The 17,739-nt window shown below is 35.0% G+C and overlaps 2 protein-coding genes across 5 annotated transcripts; both read right to left on the bottom strand.

Moving 5' to 3' along the window:
- Nucleotides 1-120: 120 nt before the first annotated feature.
- LOC18096374 (probable F-box protein At3g61730) lies at nucleotides 121-5,085 on the bottom strand. Of its 3 annotated transcripts, none has more exons than XM_024596129.2 (4): nucleotides 4,200-5,085; nucleotides 1,176-1,346; nucleotides 792-899; nucleotides 121-665 (listed from the first exon to the last, which is right to left on the bottom strand). In XM_024596129.2, exons 2-4 carry the CDS (start codon nucleotides 1,339-1,341, stop codon nucleotides 649-651), a joined length of 291 nt encoding a protein of 96 aa, XP_024451897.1. In that variant the 5' UTR covers nucleotides 1,342-1,346; nucleotides 4,200-5,085; the 3' UTR covers nucleotides 121-648. The 3 variants fall into 3 exon arrangements, with proteins under 3 accessions (XP_024451897.1, XP_024451895.1, XP_024451896.1); XM_024596127.2 differs by having other exon boundaries at nucleotides 121-589; nucleotides 4,200-5,084; XM_024596128.2 differs by lacking the exon at nucleotides 4,200-5,085 and having other exon boundaries at nucleotides 121-589; nucleotides 1,176-1,446.
- Nucleotides 5,086-5,977: 892 nt separating this feature from the next.
- LOC7497248 (histone-lysine N-methyltransferase ATX3) lies at nucleotides 5,978-16,714 on the bottom strand. Of its 2 annotated transcripts, XM_024596126.2 has the most exons (23): nucleotides 15,374-16,712; nucleotides 15,222-15,277; nucleotides 14,942-15,140; nucleotides 13,758-13,880; nucleotides 13,603-13,671; nucleotides 13,439-13,507; nucleotides 13,243-13,334; nucleotides 13,035-13,127; nucleotides 12,589-12,724; nucleotides 11,783-11,852; nucleotides 11,575-11,674; nucleotides 11,311-11,435; nucleotides 10,783-10,928; nucleotides 9,365-9,469; nucleotides 9,088-9,152; nucleotides 8,736-8,949; nucleotides 8,471-8,557; nucleotides 8,234-8,290; nucleotides 8,062-8,151; nucleotides 7,793-7,879; nucleotides 7,075-7,149; nucleotides 6,437-6,537; nucleotides 5,978-6,292 (listed from the first exon to the last, which is right to left on the bottom strand). In XM_024596126.2, exons 1-23 carry the CDS (start codon nucleotides 16,235-16,237, stop codon nucleotides 6,202-6,204), a joined length of 3,114 nt encoding a protein of 1,037 aa, XP_024451894.1. In that variant the 5' UTR covers nucleotides 16,238-16,712; the 3' UTR covers nucleotides 5,978-6,201. The 2 variants fall into 2 exon arrangements, 1 of the variants encoding a protein (XP_024451894.1); XR_008058566.1 differs by lacking the exons at nucleotides 5,978-6,292; nucleotides 6,437-6,537; nucleotides 7,075-7,149; nucleotides 7,793-7,879 and having other exon boundaries at nucleotides 8,067-8,151; nucleotides 8,440-8,557; nucleotides 15,374-16,714.
- Between the last annotated feature and the right edge of the window lie 1,025 nt (nucleotides 16,715-17,739).

The following is a 17,739-nucleotide window of genomic DNA, read 5'->3' on the forward strand; positions in this document are numbered from 1 at the left end:
CGCATTGTTTCTTAAGAGTTGAAACTGTTCTGGAAAAACATTAAGATATGTCTTTCTGATATGCTCAGAAAAACAGGTTAGGCTTACAACCCCATCCGCTATTTAATTAACCTGGCTGGTCAGAAAATGACAGTGAGAGTTTTACGTATAGACTTGAAATATATTTGTATAAATTATAATTGAATCTAGCTAGTAGCCCTGATCGTTTCACCCAAATATATGTATATATTTTTAACTTTTATTAACTTTTGGTCATGGCGGAACTTCACAGTATAACAAGATATTAACTATCAAGATATAAGGAAGCCAAAAGGACATTTATCTAGTTGGTTGTCCCGCTGAATCAGCAACCAGGTGTAAATGAAAATCTAACGAGCCATTACCTGCCCTAATTTGGTTTCTCTTGGTCGACTTTGAATTTGAATAACAGTATTGAAAACGCTTTGCAATTTCTGTGGGAGAAGAACGCAGAACTTGGCCTAGAAGATTTGCGTGTTGGGGCAGGACTACACAAGCTGCTGAGAGATTCTAATGGAAACTACTTCTTCATCTGATCCTGCTCTCATCGTGTAGTACTTTGTAAGAAGCCCTGCTTCCCCAGGAAATAAGAGATTGGTAGGCAGAAGGAAATAGCAAGAAGTTAGCAGTTCAGTTTGCTTGAAAATCTTTAAAATCAGAAAGGGCAGACGCAGGGATATAATTGAAGTGATTGCGATTATTGTCATGGATAGCAACATGCAGAAGAGCAAGATTATGGAAGTTCTGATTATATGGAACTAGGGAGGCCTTACCTTGATTTTCTTGTAAATTGGTGCGGATTGCAACTGAATGGAAAGTGTTGATAGCCTTTGGCTGCAAGTCACTGGTTTGTCCTGCCCGTGACTTGAAACTAAACACGCCTGCCAATTCCATATACATCATATCAAGAACAGTAAGCCTGTAGGCTGATATTGCTCAAAATGAGAAGTCAGAACAAGTGGCATGGACAATCCTCTATCTTAAACATCAAGATAGCACGCAAGCACCGATTAAACCCTTCTAAAAATTTGGTTCATTGAAACGTAAAAATGTGATTTCACTAAAAGCAGAACCCAAATGTACAGCAAACTCTTGACCGAAGGAAAAACTGGGGAAAGTTCTAAGAAGAAGTTCATTTTATCAAAGATGAAGTTTACCAGCCATTGCGCGGTCCTTGATGAGTTTGAGATCAAAAATGCCACCAGAAGCTGCACCTACAGACTTGTTGATTGTATAGGATCCAATCAGCTCATAGTTCCAGCTCCCATTCCGGAATCCCTCACACAGAAACAGCTTTATATGCCTTGCTTCTAATGTCTGCATTGCTCCTGTACAGAAAAGCAATTTTTCTTCGAGTATTGAGTACCTCTTTCATTACAATAAGGTAAAAGAATGCAACAGACAGTTATCTGCATGGCAATTTTTAGTCCAAAATCCAGTCATTTTGCCAATGGTTCTATACAGTAGGCCTGTAGCTGAAGGCAGTATTTGAAATTACGGTTGTTTTTCAAAGTGTTTTTGTTTGAAAATATATTGAATTAATTAAATTTTTAAAAATTTATTTTTAACATCAGCACATCAAGAAGATTCAAAATCATAAAAAAAATTAATTTGAAGCAAAATACAATTTCAAAAAATATCAAAAGTGTTTTTTGAATGCAAACACAAACATACTCTAAATAGAATAAATGAATATCTAAATCAAATAGCATGCTACATTTATGGAATGATTCTTAAAGTAAAATCTTTGGAGTGTTGGAAAATTTATTCTAACATGAAGATGTTTAATGCATAGTTATTAAACCCGGCCCGGCCCGGCGGGTCGACCCGGGGCCTGGACCGGGCCGGGCAATACAAAAGACCGGTGCAAGGAAAAAACCGGCCTGACCCGGCCTGACCCGGGCGACCCGGCCTGACCCGGGTGAGACCCAGGATATATATACTAACTCACCTGCTAAATTTTTACCCTAATTTCCTTCTCTGCCGTTCAAAGTTTGATTAATTTTAATTCGAAAGAGAAGCTCGATTCCATTGCTATATCTTGTCATACTCTTGTAGGAATTTGCAATTTGCACCAGTAATTCAAAAGAGAAGCTCGATTCCAGGTGCGTCCTCTTTCTGCTTCACAGTATTTAAGTTTACAATTTATACTCTTTTCCCCTTGCGTTTCCCTTTTGAATTCAAACCTCTCAAAGCATGAAAGCAATATTCTGATGATGGATTGTTGATATTTGCTTGTGAATGACACCAATGCTTGCTAAAAATGGGCCCACATGTTGACTCAAACCTTGGTGGATTGTTGATACACTGTTATCTCCTCTTGTTCATGATATTTTGAATTTATTCTGAACAAAAAGTATACTTTGACGTTGAAAGAGAAGCACTTTGTTAACCATCAGTCCATTGAAGTCTGTAGAAACAGTGTTAAGATATAATGATAAGAAGGATCTGTCGATGTCTGTCACGTGAAGAAAACTAATGGCAGTGATGAATGTGAATTTTTAGGTCACTTGCATGTTCAGTGAAAGTCCTAGTCTGCTCAGTGTTTGCCTGTGTCATCTTCCCCCTGCATATTGACTCTGCTTGCTCTGCATTCTATATATTTCTGCTGTGGAAGGCTAATGGCAATGTAATATCTTGAAAAAGCATCAGAGGCAAGCTACCATGGGTTTAGATTCTTTGTGAGAAGAACTTACTCTAAATTAAGCAGCCTTTTTGCCACTTTCTTGCCTGGAGTCCATCTAAAAGCTGCATTGATGAACATGTATTTAAAAGAGCATCCTTTAACTAACTCTGTATATTTGAAGAATAGAGTTTCTGATATAATCTGAGTTTCAGAGATCATTTAGGCGTGGACCTTGATAGGCTATCAAGGGAATCAAATCCATCTTTTTAACATTGGCAACCACTGTCGGTAGTAACATCGGCAAAGTTCTTCAAAACAAGGGCACGGTCATTCTGCCTCCTCTTTCTTTCAAACTCAAGGCGTGCTTCTTTTTCCCATTTTCTCTTTATATCTCTTTTGTTCTTCCCTTTTCTTTTCATGACATATGCTTTCAATTGTGTTGAATAACAAGTTAACGACCAATAAGATAGATTATTTGCTTTCGTTGGGTTATACATACAACTGCATCAATTTTCATTTTGTTTAATGTTGACTTTTGTGAAGAGATATAAATGGTGATATATGTTCTCAATTAGGAAAGTAAGAAGCAGCCAACACATGCAACATTTTTATTCATCATGTTAATTTGATTTGATTTATCAAACATGACTATTCAAGATACTTTAAATGAAGGTAATGGAAGATTTGATCTTTCACTTTGTGTCATGATTATCATGTTTATTGATTAAGTATGTTTCAATTGTAGATTTGATAAATATAAATGAGATTGAAGATGACTGTGATGATGAAGATACACAAGAGCATGATGATGTTTCAATAGACATTAATGAGGTTGGCTCAATTCCATTGGTATTTGATTCAAATTTTGCTCCTATGGACACTGAAGAAGTCAATGCCTATATTCAACCAAAGTAAAGATATTGTGTAGAAAAAATATGATTATTCCAAAGAGGTCTTGTACTTTACCATTTTTTTCTTTTTTTTTTAATTATATTAGTGTTAAGTGTTCAACATATTTTAAAATCTTTTGTTTTTTTTATGCAGCTGAAGATGTTGATTTATGGATTCTAATGCAAAATAGAGTTAAAATGTTGATTTATGGATTATAATGCAAACTAGAGTTGAATGTTGCCACCTTATTTTTATTATGTTAAATGTTTGTTTATTTGAAGATAAATGCATTGTCTAATCTATTAATGCTAATTAATTATGCTAGTACATATGTTAATGTGATATTTTATGTTAAAAAAATCATATTAATGTGTGTTTTTGTTGTTGACCCGGGTTGACCCGGGTTGACCCGGGTCAACCCACAAGACCCGTGACCCAATTATTTTACCGGGTCAACTACCGGGTCGGGTCTGATAACTATGGTTTAATGTGTAAATTTAAAGACAAATTAAAAATAAAATTCACTTGCTTTTTTTGTATTAAAAGTGAAGTGCATACTTATAGTTCCAACATGCATAAACTCTAGGTTTCACTTGAAATTTTTTTTTTTTTTTTTTAGCATTTCATTCTTTTGTTAACTAAAGAATCTAGCTCATCTTTTGACCTGCACGGAGCTCCTATAGTTAGCCAGTAGAGTAGTTTGAGCTCGCCCTCACATGTATCGAGTTCACAAGCAGGGCATCGAAATAAGCTGCAGATCTGAAGACAATGGCAATTTTTTTGGCTTGTGATCGAGAATTTGTTAGATTTGCTGACAAAAATGTGTTCAGAACTAAAATTTCTAGAGTGAAAAAACCAAATTAGAGTTACCCGCTGTCCAGATTCCTTTTCTGATGTTACCTAGCACACAAGCTCCACAGGATTCAAGGGCCTTCTCTACATCATCTTTGTTAATTATCTTCAGTGGCAAGCTGAGCCTCTCGGACAAGAGTGCTACATGACATGGGGCTGGGACTTGAAGATCACGCAAGCAAGAAAACTTCCATATATACACTGCCATGCATGATAACAGTGTGAAACCATCGGCAAGTCGCCGCAAGCTTCGCCAGAGGCTTCCCATCCAAAAACCTAGTTATTTCTGTCCATAGATCCACTTCATACCTTTCTCAGTTGAAGTGTAAAACAAAATAATTAATTGCCTGATTTTCTTACTCACAGAAACTTAAATCTGATCATCTTTAACAATTCGAAACCTAAACACAAACTCAAACTCAACTCCGATCTGCTTAGCAGCATTCATGAGAAAATGATAGAAACTGTTATTTTCGTACCTCAAATTCAATTTGAAATATTCAGACTCTTGAGTTGCGTGCTAGACCTTTATTTCCCTTTATTTATATATTTTTTTATAATTAGTCTTTAAATAATTATGGATGGTTGTAATATAAATAATCCATGAATGCAAGCTGACTCTTTATGATAATGGTTATGCTCTTAAGAACCATTGACAAAATCCTTAAGCCTTCATCAGCGATTTCCAGTAAACTTGCATACTAAATATTCTATAGATGCCGTGTGTTTGTTCATCTGGCTTTTTTAAAATACTTTTTGTTTAAAAAAAAAACAAATTAATACTTTTTTCAAAAGTCTTTCAATGATTTTGATAAACTCATATCAAAATCATCTAATATCATAAAAAATAAAAAAAATCAATGCTTTGCAAATCACTTTGAAGACATCTGATGAAGTTGCCATGAGCTATTGGGGTGCTCATTACAACCCTATAATGCAATTATCAGATTTAATGTAGATTATTTTTGTGTTTTAAAAAAAAAATTGAAAAAATTTAAAATTTTTTTATTTTTTTATTTTAAATTAATATTTTTTTTATATTTTCATATCATTTTAATGTGCTGATATCAAAAATAATTTTTAAAAAATAAAAAAAAAATATTTTAATACATTTTCGAGCGAAAAACACTTTGAAAATCAACCATTATCACACTTCCAAAACCTCTTTACTTCAGAGTCTGTTTAGTATTATAATAACAATTATGTTTAGATATATATTGAAATGATATTTTTTTTATTTTTTTATTTATTTTTAATATCAGGACATCAAAATAAATAATTTAAAGCATGAAAACAAAAAACTAATTTAAAACAAATAAAAAAAATACTTTCTAAATGCAAAAACAAAATTGGTTTACAGCCACTATTTTCACTGAAACATGCCTCATTTCCAGCTAATAGCCTTTAGGCTTGCTTTCATTTCGTTCCATCATTTGGCTCCTTTCATACGGAAAATATACCAAAAAAATTTCTGATGGACAAAAACTAGCACAATACTCATCCATTCTTACACTAGTATGAATCAGAATCAGATTCAAATCCAACCCCTGCGACCGTAAGAGGACAGAACTGAAAGTTGAAACCAGATGATGCGGGTTAATGTTGCAATTTGGATTAAAAGGATTAGCAGCTGTTGTTTTTTTAAAAAAAAAAAATCAAGGTGCCAACCAAACAGCTAGTGAATTTACATTTTATAGCTACAAAAAATTGGATCGTTATCAGAGTAAGTAAATGAATTAGATTACAGGTTCATTGCAGATTAATAGATGAGTCTGATGCTTTCACACAGGTACATCAGAAGTCAATTTCGAGCTTTAATTCATGAACTTCCTGCAATTGGGAGCTTTACAGAGGCAAGGAACTTTCAAGTCATCACGCTCATCTGGATCAAACAAGTAATCGTACCTGTCCACACAACAAATGGCACACATGTGCTTCCCAAATTAAATATCAGGACCAGTGACTTGAATCAAAACCATGGTAATTCACTTAAAGAGAATGAGAGAGAGAGGGAGGGAGGGAGGGAGAGGGAGATTATTTCAATCATACGTTAGCTCGTTGCCGGCAGAAACATCGGTCTTGGCAATGAGAACAATCCGATTCTCCACGTCACCAACACTCATTATCCTCGCATAGCAATTGGGCATACACTGCAATAAGAGCAATTGTAACTCAATTATTTTACCACTAATCGTATATTAAATATGGTTACAAAATAGAAAATGTTTGACCATGAGAATGCGCCATAAGTTGCACAACCTGACCCAGGTAAACCTAGTTGAACTTCCTAACTCGGAGTGAGGCTGAGGTTGTACAATCAAATATAACACATACTAAGTCTTAAGAACAAAGTAAACCAAAAACCAGTTTAATTTGGCAAGTGTCACGATGGTCATTAAATCCCACAAATAAGATCCATTTTCCTTTTTAGTTAGAGGGTACTGCAGACAGCATGGGAATTAAAGGACAAATGATCCCAAGTCCCCAGGTCCTTGGCAACAAGCTGGATTGTGATCCAAGGTACCAGGTCGCTATGAAAGTATTTCACTATGTACTGTTCTGTGAACATGGTCTTACAAACATCTGATCAAACAGAAACATGGAACCATCACAAATATTAAAGGAAAAAAAAAGTAAGTGGGTATCTTTAGATCCAGTTTCAGGTGAAATTTAAGTTCTGCACTTACCGAATGATTGATTAACCGTGCTATATTCCCCTTATTTGTTGCATCAATTACAACTTCCTCGCTGATCTTGAACAGCTGCAAGAAAGATTTGATTGAACCGTAAGAAACGCCAACAATAGAAATAAGTAAAAAAGCAGGAATGCACTTGCCTAAAACACATGCCAGATATCCTCAAAAATAACAGTGAAATCAAGTCATTATAATTAAAAACACGTTCAGTGAGGTAAATTCTACCACTTTACAAGACAAATATGCTCATGCATGTGTCATAAAGGGCTGGTTCATTCCAAATTACAATATGTCCAGCTGTTTAATGGGCCAAAGAGAAGGAGAAGGAATGGAAAAGGAAACCGTGGCATCTTCTACCAGGGCTAATCACATCAGAACTATGTTATTTATATTGTTTGTCCGTAATTTGTTCCAATATTTCAAAATAGTACAGGGAGGTTCAATTGGCCCATAGCTCCTTCAATACCAGATAGCAAGTCTTGGCTTTCAAATCCCTTGTGATGGACCTGGAAGAGATGGGACATGTCAATTCAGACTAAATCCTCATCGTCAACCACTAGGTCATCTGCCTACCAATAGTTTGGCAGGGTCTAAGATTAAAGTTCTTCAAGATACCAGAAGAAATTCATGGCAAGTGGGCAAGTACAATTTCTTAGTCATATAACAAAAACCGTGCCGAGAAATATGAGCAGCAAGTCAAGAAACTCACATAACAATCCTTGCCTTCCAAACGGTACCGTGCCTCTCTCAGATCAGCAACACTCCGCCTCACCTTCTCTCCACGATACTCAATGACCTGGAAAAGGGAATATTATTAAACAAAAAAGAAAGACACGCCTAGTCTTGAGAAAGCAATACTTCCAGGGAAGTTAAATACAAGAGAGGTATTACAAAAGCTGTGACTGAAAGTCCAGCCAAACAAAACAATGGATGCTTTAACAAAACACAACCGACAGGCCAAACACTCAAATGAAGTACCATTTCTCCTTCTTGAATATTTCTGCGTGCAAAGAGGCCCCATCCATGTATACCAGATTTACCAAAACACACCCGATGATTTTCAGTTTTCTGAAGACATAAATACATGTCAATTGAATTTGACAATTATATCAGGTATAAAACAACTATCTCATGCAAAGGATGGTGGGACCTGTAAATGGCAAAGGCGTTCTTTGAATGAAGAGAAAACTGTAGAATCTCCAGTTTCCTGCTAGCAGACAGCAAATACAGACAAGTTAACCAACCAAGAGGACAGAAAGGGTAGATCATGAAATTCCAAAATCAAACTTTTTTACTTGTCTTACTGTCAAACTCGTAAAAAGAAATAAAAACTTCCAACAAAGACAAGTGTGTTACTTTATAGGTGCAACAAAGACAAGTGTGTTACTTTATAGGTGCTCAGGCTTATAATTGAATGTAAAGAATCATGTCTTGGTCCCATCAATCGGTGGAATATTGGCTCTCCTTCAGACACCTGCCAAAACAGGAAAAAATATCAATGAGATAAAAAGGACCAATAAACTTGTCTTGATGGAAAACAAATGATCTTTGCAAGAAGTATATGGATTGCACAAATGTGAGTGATGAAAAATCCAGAAGAAAAGTGGAAAGCAAAGCCGAATAAAAGCAGTAAAGGTTCCTAGATAAATCACCTTATAGTTTGTTCTTTTAAAAGCACGGCACTTTGCAGCGGAGACAGGTTCAAAGTCATTACTCTCTCTGGTTGAGGGATCTGGAAGTTCCACTTTCTTGGATGAAACCAACCTTGAACCCCTCAAGCACCCATTCCGATTCTGAAGAAAACTTCTGCCAGAGAAAATCCCTGAAGGAGTACGCACGACTACAACAGAATCTGGGTTTGGCTTCCTGCAACAGAACCAAGGTAAGATGACACAATATCCAAATTAGATGGGTGCACACAAGATGGACAGGATTCCCTCTTCCAATTCGGAGAAAACACAATTTGATATTGAAGATACAGATGATCAACGGCAAAGCTCTAACCTGTGAACAGCACAATATATTAACTTTTCTGTGACTTGCATACCACTCTTCTCTGTGCAGTTCAACTGAAAGTTCACAGTGCAACATTAACAGAAACAGTTGGTATTCTATTCTTGTATAATTTCCAATTGAAAAGTTTAGCACAGTACAAAAGGAACATAAAGACACATGCAAACACCCAGAAAGGTATAGCACAGTACAAAATATGAAATCCGGACACTACAGCAGGAAAACAAATATTATTCATGAGTATTAAAAACAATTCAGAAAAACCTACCTCCATGAAATATCCTGCTCTTGAGGCACACGTTGCATGGAAATAGGTGGCACACTTGCAACACTGGGTGCACGAACCATAGGTCTGCTTACAGATAACACACCTCTGGCAAGCAAATAAAATAAATGTCGACCAAAAGAACTCTCATTCATATAACAACATAGCAAGTGTGCATCAATTTGGAGAGAAACAACTTGAGAAACAATTTAGTCACCATATTGTACAAAAACCTTGGTCCTTAATGACTAAGGCCTTGTTAGTTTGTTTGTTGGAAAGTAGTTTCTTTTTGGAAAGTAAATTCATAAAAAATGAATTATTTTCTTATGTTTAACAATGTCATGGAAAATGAGTTGGTAAACATTTTCCGGTGTTAGGCTAGCCATGGAAAATGAGCTGGAAAATCACTTGTTAATGTTTGAATTTTGTTTAAGTTTATTAAAAAAAAACGAGAACCAAATCTAATAGAAGAAAAAGATGGAAAAAAAATTGAAATTGAAAAAAAATCCAATTTTATAAATTAATTCAAATAAAACAAATAACAATCAAAAAAATAAAAACCAAATCTCACTAATCAAAAAAGTTAGAGGATGAAATTGAAAAAAAAATATTTTATAAATTATTTCAAATAAAATAAATAGTAATCAAAATAACATGACCAAATTTGAAGGAAAACAAACTGAAGAGTTGCTTTGAAAATTCAAAGGGTCAAACATTGAAATCAAGGAGGAGAGAAACGAAGGGGAAAAAGAGAGAAAATGTGGCCGGTGCCAAACCGGAAATCAGTGCGCCACATTGCTACCTAGGGAGAGGCCACTGAGACGATTCTAACTTCATCAAGGAAGGTCACCTTCAGAAACCATATGCAGACTCACATGCATATTGAGGTTGCACATCTAACACGTTGGCACGTCTAATGCACGCGTCAACCACTTTTAATTTTCAAATTATATTTTATATTTATCAAAATACCAAATTGCACCTCAATCAACTTGATCATTACTAAAAACCAATATAAAAATACAAAAAAAAAAAGCACCCCAATCTATCAAATTTTGATTAAAAGTAATTTAGTCATTTCACTTTTCTTTTTTTTTGTTAAAGATCCGGAAAAAAATTTCCGAAGTTGAGATAAGTAAAAAACTTGCCTTTGAAAAGGCTTAAGTTTTTCCTTTGATTGGAACCACTTTTCATTGACCAACTTTCCTAAAGCTAAACAAAATGGTAAAGAAAAGGATTTTCATAAAAACGGTTTTAGGAAACAAAAGCCTCCGAAGGAAATATTCCCCTTTACCAAAATTATAATCCTTTTAAATTCCGGATGTGTGAAAGTAGATACCATTCCCATTCTTAAACATGTGAAAAAAGTTGGATTCGAAAAACTAGGGTATTTCTAACTGATTGTTCAGATCATAACATACCTTTATAAATGATGTCGATGGAATTCTAAGTATTCCAGTGGCAGGTTCCATTTTCTCATGGTTCAAGAAACCAACTTCAGGTTGAAACCAAGCACATATGACGTGAACCCACAGTTTTTCAATATCACTTGGCTTCAGAGCACCCCCTAAAGAAGCAGGTTTCAAATATAAGAAAACAAACCAACATTAGGTTACAATGAACTTTACAACATGAAAGCAGAAAAGGTCACCAAAAAAAATCGATTTGACAGATGGCTTTAGTAGTTTGGTCAGCAATGCAAAAAACTTAATTCAGAACATCAATGGTCATCAAATTCATCATCCATCATGTACTGGAATCAATCCAACAAATTTCACAGTACAGAAGTCAGACAGTGAATTTTTTTCAGCAGCACAGTGATATTTCTTTCCTTTTCAAGGAAAGGAAAGAATCTAAGCAAAACAGACACTTCAGTCATTCATCAAAGACTTTGGCAAACCGTGGAAAAATTACTAAGATCTATCAAAACACAATGCTTGAGAACATGCCTTTTACAGGGCAAAGGCAGCACTCCTTCTTAACATCAGGTGTTTCACATGCTCTGCACACCCACGAAGCAAAATCCTGAACATTAATTGCCCCATAGCATTCTTGGTGGACAGCTATTTGACACCTGAAAATAAATTTTAAAAAAGGAAAATAGGTCTCAGGCAGTTGTAATTGAGTACATAATTCAGTTTCAAACTTAAATTTCTTTGACCGACCAAATAATACTAAACAGACACAAAGAAATGATGAGTGAGGGTCTTTACCTGTTGCAAATTATAATTTTGTTATCATCCCAATCTTCAACCCATCTACAAACAGAACATCTTTCTGATGTCCATTTTGCATAAATAGGTTCATACTTCTCTGTTGAAATGGAAATAAAAATTCATGTTGTTCACAATTAACCCAAATTTTTAAAGCAACCAGCTCTTCCCCCTAAAGCAAAAGAAAAGCGTAGTGAATGTTACGTACCTTGCACAAAAGCAAGTAGCTTCTGCTCATCTAACTTTAGAGGGTCTACACATGCATTATATTCAGCAATCTGCAACACAGATATTGTTCAAAGAAAATTTAATAGCAAGGACATGTGTAAGATTCGTGCACCACAACATAGGAGAAAAGGGAAAAGAAAAGAAAATTCTACAACAATCAAGATCATATTCGCAGAACAAGCATGGAACGCTGGATTGTCCTAGTCAGCTCAAAAAACCCGGGCCTTGAAATGGATCCCAACTCCTAAGGGAGTTAAGAATTTCATACCAACTATAGGGCTAAATTACAATATTGTCAATGTATATCATTTATAAGATAACTGTTTTAAGAGCATTTATATAGTAGGCAAGGCATTTCAGAATATTGCAGCATAATCAACAAAAAACACTGATAGGTTCTCAAGGTTAGCCTTTGACATTGTTCTTAATAAACAAATTAAAATTCCTACTTTGTCAACAATTTGGGCTGTATAATGAAGGATATAATCAATTCCTTATTATTCCTCTTCTTTTTTTCGTTCTTGGTTCTTTATAGGCTCTTTTTTCTTTAAGCAAGTTCTTTAAATGCTGTCAAGATATAGCACAGCATTAGATAAGGTAAAAATTGAATCAGCAGCAGCATTGGAGAAAACGTGACCAGAATCAAGCACCCTACCATCTACAATATTTGAATGCCATCTACTGTACCACGTTGTTACAATCAGCAACTTATTTACATGGAAACAAAATCAAATAGGTCAAACCTTAGGAAGCCAATTAAAAAAAATGACAGGTTCCAGTACAAACCCATTGAGCCAGTGGTAACATTGTGTCTTTGATTTTCACGCTATGCTTCCATTTTTTAGATCTACACCCAGTGTGCTTTTCCCATTCACTCGGTGCTTGTTTCCGTGACCCACATGAACTGCAGTGGCACTCAATTCTAGAAACATAGGGAAAGGGAAAAAAATCAATGACATCATTATACTAGATCGAGATTATATATATTAAAAAAGAGAGAGAGAGAATCCACCAAATATTTGTTTTAATCAAAATAAACTAGCACTGCCCTATAGACACAACTAAATTAGATTAGTTTAATCATATCTGGATTTGCACTTCAAACTAATTGTTCCAGTAATAATTTGCACCGGTCCTGTAACATATATAGCAACCCAAAAATGAAAGAGAGAGGAGTACATGATAACTTGTTTATCTTAACCCATAGTTTTTGCTTAGTTTACAGGGCTTACAAATGAAGTTTAGGAAAATATGTTCCTTCCATCCCATTGCAGATAACTGTCACCTTGTCAAGTGGTGCAGCCTGTCCACTGTTTTCTGTTGACCTGGTTTAAATGACATCATTAGAATTAAAATTTCCCAGGGACAAAATCCATAATAAATCTGTGATGTCAAATTTAAAAATCACATGAATTAGGAAAAACAAAGTGAGCAACCTACTTTACTGGAGGCTTCCTTCTCTCTAAATCTGGTTGCACAAATTTAAACTTTACTTTGCAGTCAGGACAATAATAATCAATATCCTCCATGTCCTTCAAACCATAGCAAACCAGTTAGCCTCCACTTTTGAATGAACACAAGCTAGCATAAGAGATAAAAGAATGTATTAGATTTAGACTATACATGGTAGACACACCTTGAAAAGTTTGCTGGAAATGTTGTCACACTCAGCGTGCACCCATACATTACAGCCATCACAGCATACCTAATACATAAAAGTTTCAATGCCCAAAAATTTATTTGATTGTTTTACCAAGAGAACAGTACAAACCTAATTCAAATTACTACTGATAATCTTACCCAATTCCCTCCATCTGAATGATGCCAGGTCTTCTTGCATATGCCACAATACTGCTTTGATTTTCTTAACTGTAAGAAACATGCTTGTAATTATCACTTTGAAAAGGGTACTTATGCAAACAAAAGATAACAAAGAGAAGGTATTTCTCATGTACCTTAGCACAATGTTTACATAGAAGTTCAGTTTGAAATGTTGATCTCCTCCTTTTCTTCACAATTTTGCATGGCAAGATTAGATTGCAGCCATCACAGATTTTCATGTCTTTATAACATGCATCCTGAACAATTAATTCACAAGATGAGATTCTGATAACTGAACAACCAAGATACAATGAGGACCTTAAACTCAAAAGGTTTGCTTACAAAAACGAAGTCAAAACCCAAATGCTGTAAGAGAATTTCCAGGAGAAAAAAAAATATCTAGAGAACAAAGTTCCACCATATATACCAGTAACAGCTTTTTAGCGTAAAGATGTGCCAACAGAAAAACAATATGATTTTCTTCAATGCAGATAGCTAATAGACAGCTCAAAGGAAAAATTGAATGTGTTTTCTTACACTGACATCAGCCTGCTGCCAACAAACAGGCCACCAATTTAAAAAAAAAAAAAACACAGAGAGAGAGAGAAGCTTCAGACTTTCATTATATTGTATTATTTTGGTTTTAAGAAGAGGGCAGAGATTTCCTCAACACTTTGGAGGTTGTAAATCTTACAGCATATGAAAGGTAGAAGACAAAGGGAGCACGAAACTATCTATCAAGACATTTCTAATGTCTATGGTATCAGTATTTTAGAAGAGAAAATTAAATGATGAAATTGGTCCTTGTGCACTGTAATTTGACAGAGTTCAGTTATTTGTTGAAACAATTCCAGCTTGATAGTTTTCTCAGCAATTAAACACTGGCCCAGTCCTTTCCATTTTCACCAGTATTTTTTCAGTCTCGACTTTTAGCCACATTTTTAACAATAATTTCTATCCAAATATTTGTCCATTCTGGAGTGCTTACTGTTGAGGATTATACCCAGACTTATTTGGTTATTGAAGCAAGGATAAAACATGACAGAAAATTCTCTAAACAACGGATTTAATCTCCCAATGTTCATTAGCATTCAGAAATTATAAATCCCATCACAAACAGAGAATAAAACAAGAAGCTAGAACAAACTAAGAATAGCCAAACAAATGTACTACTGCATCAGAAAGCTCGACTATGGCAGACTATCAGAGGCTATAAGATTATATTTGTCTTGTACTACATAATTTCCCAGTGATGCATAAAGTCTCATCAACTAGAATCAGGAAGAAAGGTCAGAAAAAAGAGACTACTTAAACTTGCCTGTTGTTGATTGTAGAAGTCCTGATCCTGAATTGAACAGCTGGCTTCTTGGAATCGAGTGGGATGAGCTTCAGGATATGCTATTTCCACACAACTGCTGTCCATGCCTTGGAAACCACTTTCTGCTAAAATTGCCTCTTCTAGTGCCACCTGAAAGTCACTCAGCTTGCACTTGAACATTTGAGACTGCACCTGAAATCTGAAAAAAAAAAAAAAGAATTCAAAAAAAAGTATCCTAACAATTTATAATAACACTAATTCAATATGATCATCTACACACCTTTCCATGAATTCTGCAAAGGGGAATACCATCCCCTGTTTCACCCATGCATAGTCCTGCACATATCCATTAATCAGTAACTTCAATCCACGCCCAAACTAAGTAATAAAACTCCTGTGAGAGAAACATGAGAAGAGGCAAGAGAAATATACCCTTTGCGTTCCATTTTTAGAGTAACCATAAAACATAATGCAAATAGCACCAGGAACACAACAACTGAGCACAGCATCAGGAGCTTGCAAAATGGGATCAATCACAATAGCAGGCCACCATGGGTATCTCTTCCCGCATTTGGCCCAAACTATATCACCCAAAGCAAAATCCTCTGGTTTATAAACGTCCTTTTTATGAGCTCTTTCTCTTCTCATTTTATTCAAGCCTGTATACCTATATTTTGGCACAAACTCCCCGTCTTCTATCAATAGATTACCCGAACTCAAAAACTCTGAAGTATTACAATTTCTATACTGAAAATCGTTACACCCTAACTGACCCGCTTCTCTATTTCCTTCCGCGGCGTAGAAGGGGTAGGAATTAGAGCTTACGAAATCGAATTTACTGTTATATCTATATTTCTCACTACAAAAATCCTTTCTATCTTGAAATTCATCATCCTCTATTCCCATATCAGTATCATCAATTCTACATTCCTCGCCTTTCCAAATATCCACAACCGAATCATTAAACCTCGAAGGAAGCATTTTCACTCGCCCTCGAGAAGATCTTGATATGGACTTTCGAGAGCTCACCGAACTCTGATTCTTCAATCTCTTCTTCGAATTAGACTGAACCTCGTTAGCCCAGTAAGATTCTTCGCTGCGATAAGTATATGAACCCCTCCTAAAATCATCAGATTCACTATATACACCCATTGAATTTGAATTGTATCCATTCAACTTTCGCTTCTTTGGAATCAATTCGTATTCAAAATTCTCCTCCTCGTCGAATTCGTTACAAGCCCCCTCTCTCGTATTGCCTCGCCGCATTTCGCCTTTCATAATTTTTTTTATTATCATCGTCTGATAATTCAACTCGAAACCCTAATTTCACATCCGACTCAAAAAAAATCGAATCGAATGTATCCAAATTAAACTATTTACACTTCAGTTTTGAATGAATGATCGCTCAATTCTATTTTACCGGCTTGAATGAAGCTCTAAACCCTAGAATAACCCTAACTGAGGTAATGAAGGGGTAGGAACCGAAAACATCAAACGTTTTGTCTCCTGTTTTGTTGGAAAGAGCAAAAGTTAAAAAAAAAAAAAAAGAAGAAGAAGAAGAAGCAAAGCAAAGCAAAGAGAGGATTCGAAACAAAATTTGCGACTCTGAGTACTTAAATTTTGTGTGTGAGACAATAACAGTTGAATTTCTCGCTAAAAAAAGAATGGAATGAAGGGCCGGTGGAGGTGGCGGAGAGAAACTGAAGCTGTGTAGAGGACACGCTGTCGCGTGTCTAGTCGGATAACCGATGAGGAAGGAATTAGAACTGTATGATTATTATTATTATTATGATTATTGTAGGGGGGTTATTATATTTAAACTTTTACCTTTATTATTGTTATTATACGTGTTATTTTATTTGATTTTTTTAAAAAAAAAGGACTTTGTGACGGTGGGACCAGGTGGTAACGTATTTTGGCTTCAAATATTGGAGTTCCGAGCGAAAAGAAAGGAGGGAGACCGTGCAGATTTTTTTGTGGCGAGCGCGAAATGGAAAATTTGAGAAGGCGGAAATGATATGCTGCTGCTGCTGTGTAATAAGTGTGGGTTTGCTATTTCAATAGCTTTGCTTTTAAGTTTTAAGGTTAAAAACAAATTTAGTTGTGTTTTTTAAATAAATACATTTAAAAAATATATATTTAATTAAAATTTTTATGAAATAGGTTTTTTCAAAATAGATATTCATAAATAAAAAATATATTAAAATATATACAAAATCAAAATTTAAAACGTATATATACATGTGACTTGGTGTTAGAAAAAAACCTATTTAACCATCTAAGTGAATTTTTCTACGTAATTAGGTGTAAAAACATAAGTTACAATAATACAAGACCATATCTAAAATTACTAATTCTCTTGGAGATTACAAATCAAATTTCAATTCATAGTTGTTGATGGATGGGTCAAGAAATTCAAAACTAATTGGACCAGGTTATTAATTATACCAATTAATCTTATTAGAGATTACAAATTAAATTTTAGTATATAGTTGTTGCTTGTTCGATGTATGGATTAAGAAGAAGTTCAAGATTAAAACCTAACTTAGATGAGTTATTAATTAAACCAACTAAACCTCTTTTAGTTACATGATCAACCCTAATTCAAACATAGCCTGTAATCTTTTTCGAGATTGCAAATCAAATTTCAGTCCATGTTTGTTGCATGGCGGATGGATGTGTCAAGAAACTCGGGATGAAAACCCGCATTGGATTGAATTGTTTAATTATTTTATTATTTTTAAAGTTAAAATTTTATTAGAAACAATTTTTTAATAATTTTTTTTTAACATGAAACA

The sequence above is a fragment of the Populus trichocarpa genome, chromosome 2 (genome assembly GCF_000002775.5).
Source record: "Populus trichocarpa isolate Nisqually-1 chromosome 2, P.trichocarpa_v4.1, whole genome shotgun sequence".
Taxonomy (NCBI): domain Eukaryota; kingdom Viridiplantae; phylum Streptophyta; class Magnoliopsida; order Malpighiales; family Salicaceae; genus Populus; species Populus trichocarpa.

Bases quoted from the DNA above. Each gene is read 5' to 3' on its own strand.
- LOC18096374 (XM_024596127.2), bottom strand. From the start codon at position 1,341: ATGCAGACATTAGAAGCAAGGCATATAAAGCTGTTTCTGTGTGAGGGA. The intron at 900-1,175 runs GTAAACTTCATC...TGGAATTGGCAG, and splicing joins CAAGGACCGCGCAATGGCTG to GCGTGTTTAGTTTCAAGTCA. The intron at 590-791 runs GTAAGGCCTCCC...CTGGGGAAGCAG, and splicing joins CAATTTACAAGAAAATCAAG to GGCTTCTTACAAAGTACTAC.
- LOC7497248 (XM_024596126.2), bottom strand. From the start codon at position 16,237: ATGATAATAAAAAAAATTATGAAAGGCGAAATGCGGCGAGGCAATACG. The intron at 11,853-12,588 runs GTTTGTACTGGA...TCTGTGTTGCAG, and splicing joins TGTTACCACTGGCTCAATGG to ATTGCTGAATATAATGCATG. The intron at 6,293-6,436 runs GTATGATTGAAA...TTGTGTGGACAG, and splicing joins TCTGCCGGCAACGAGCTAAC to GTACGATTACTTGTTTGATC.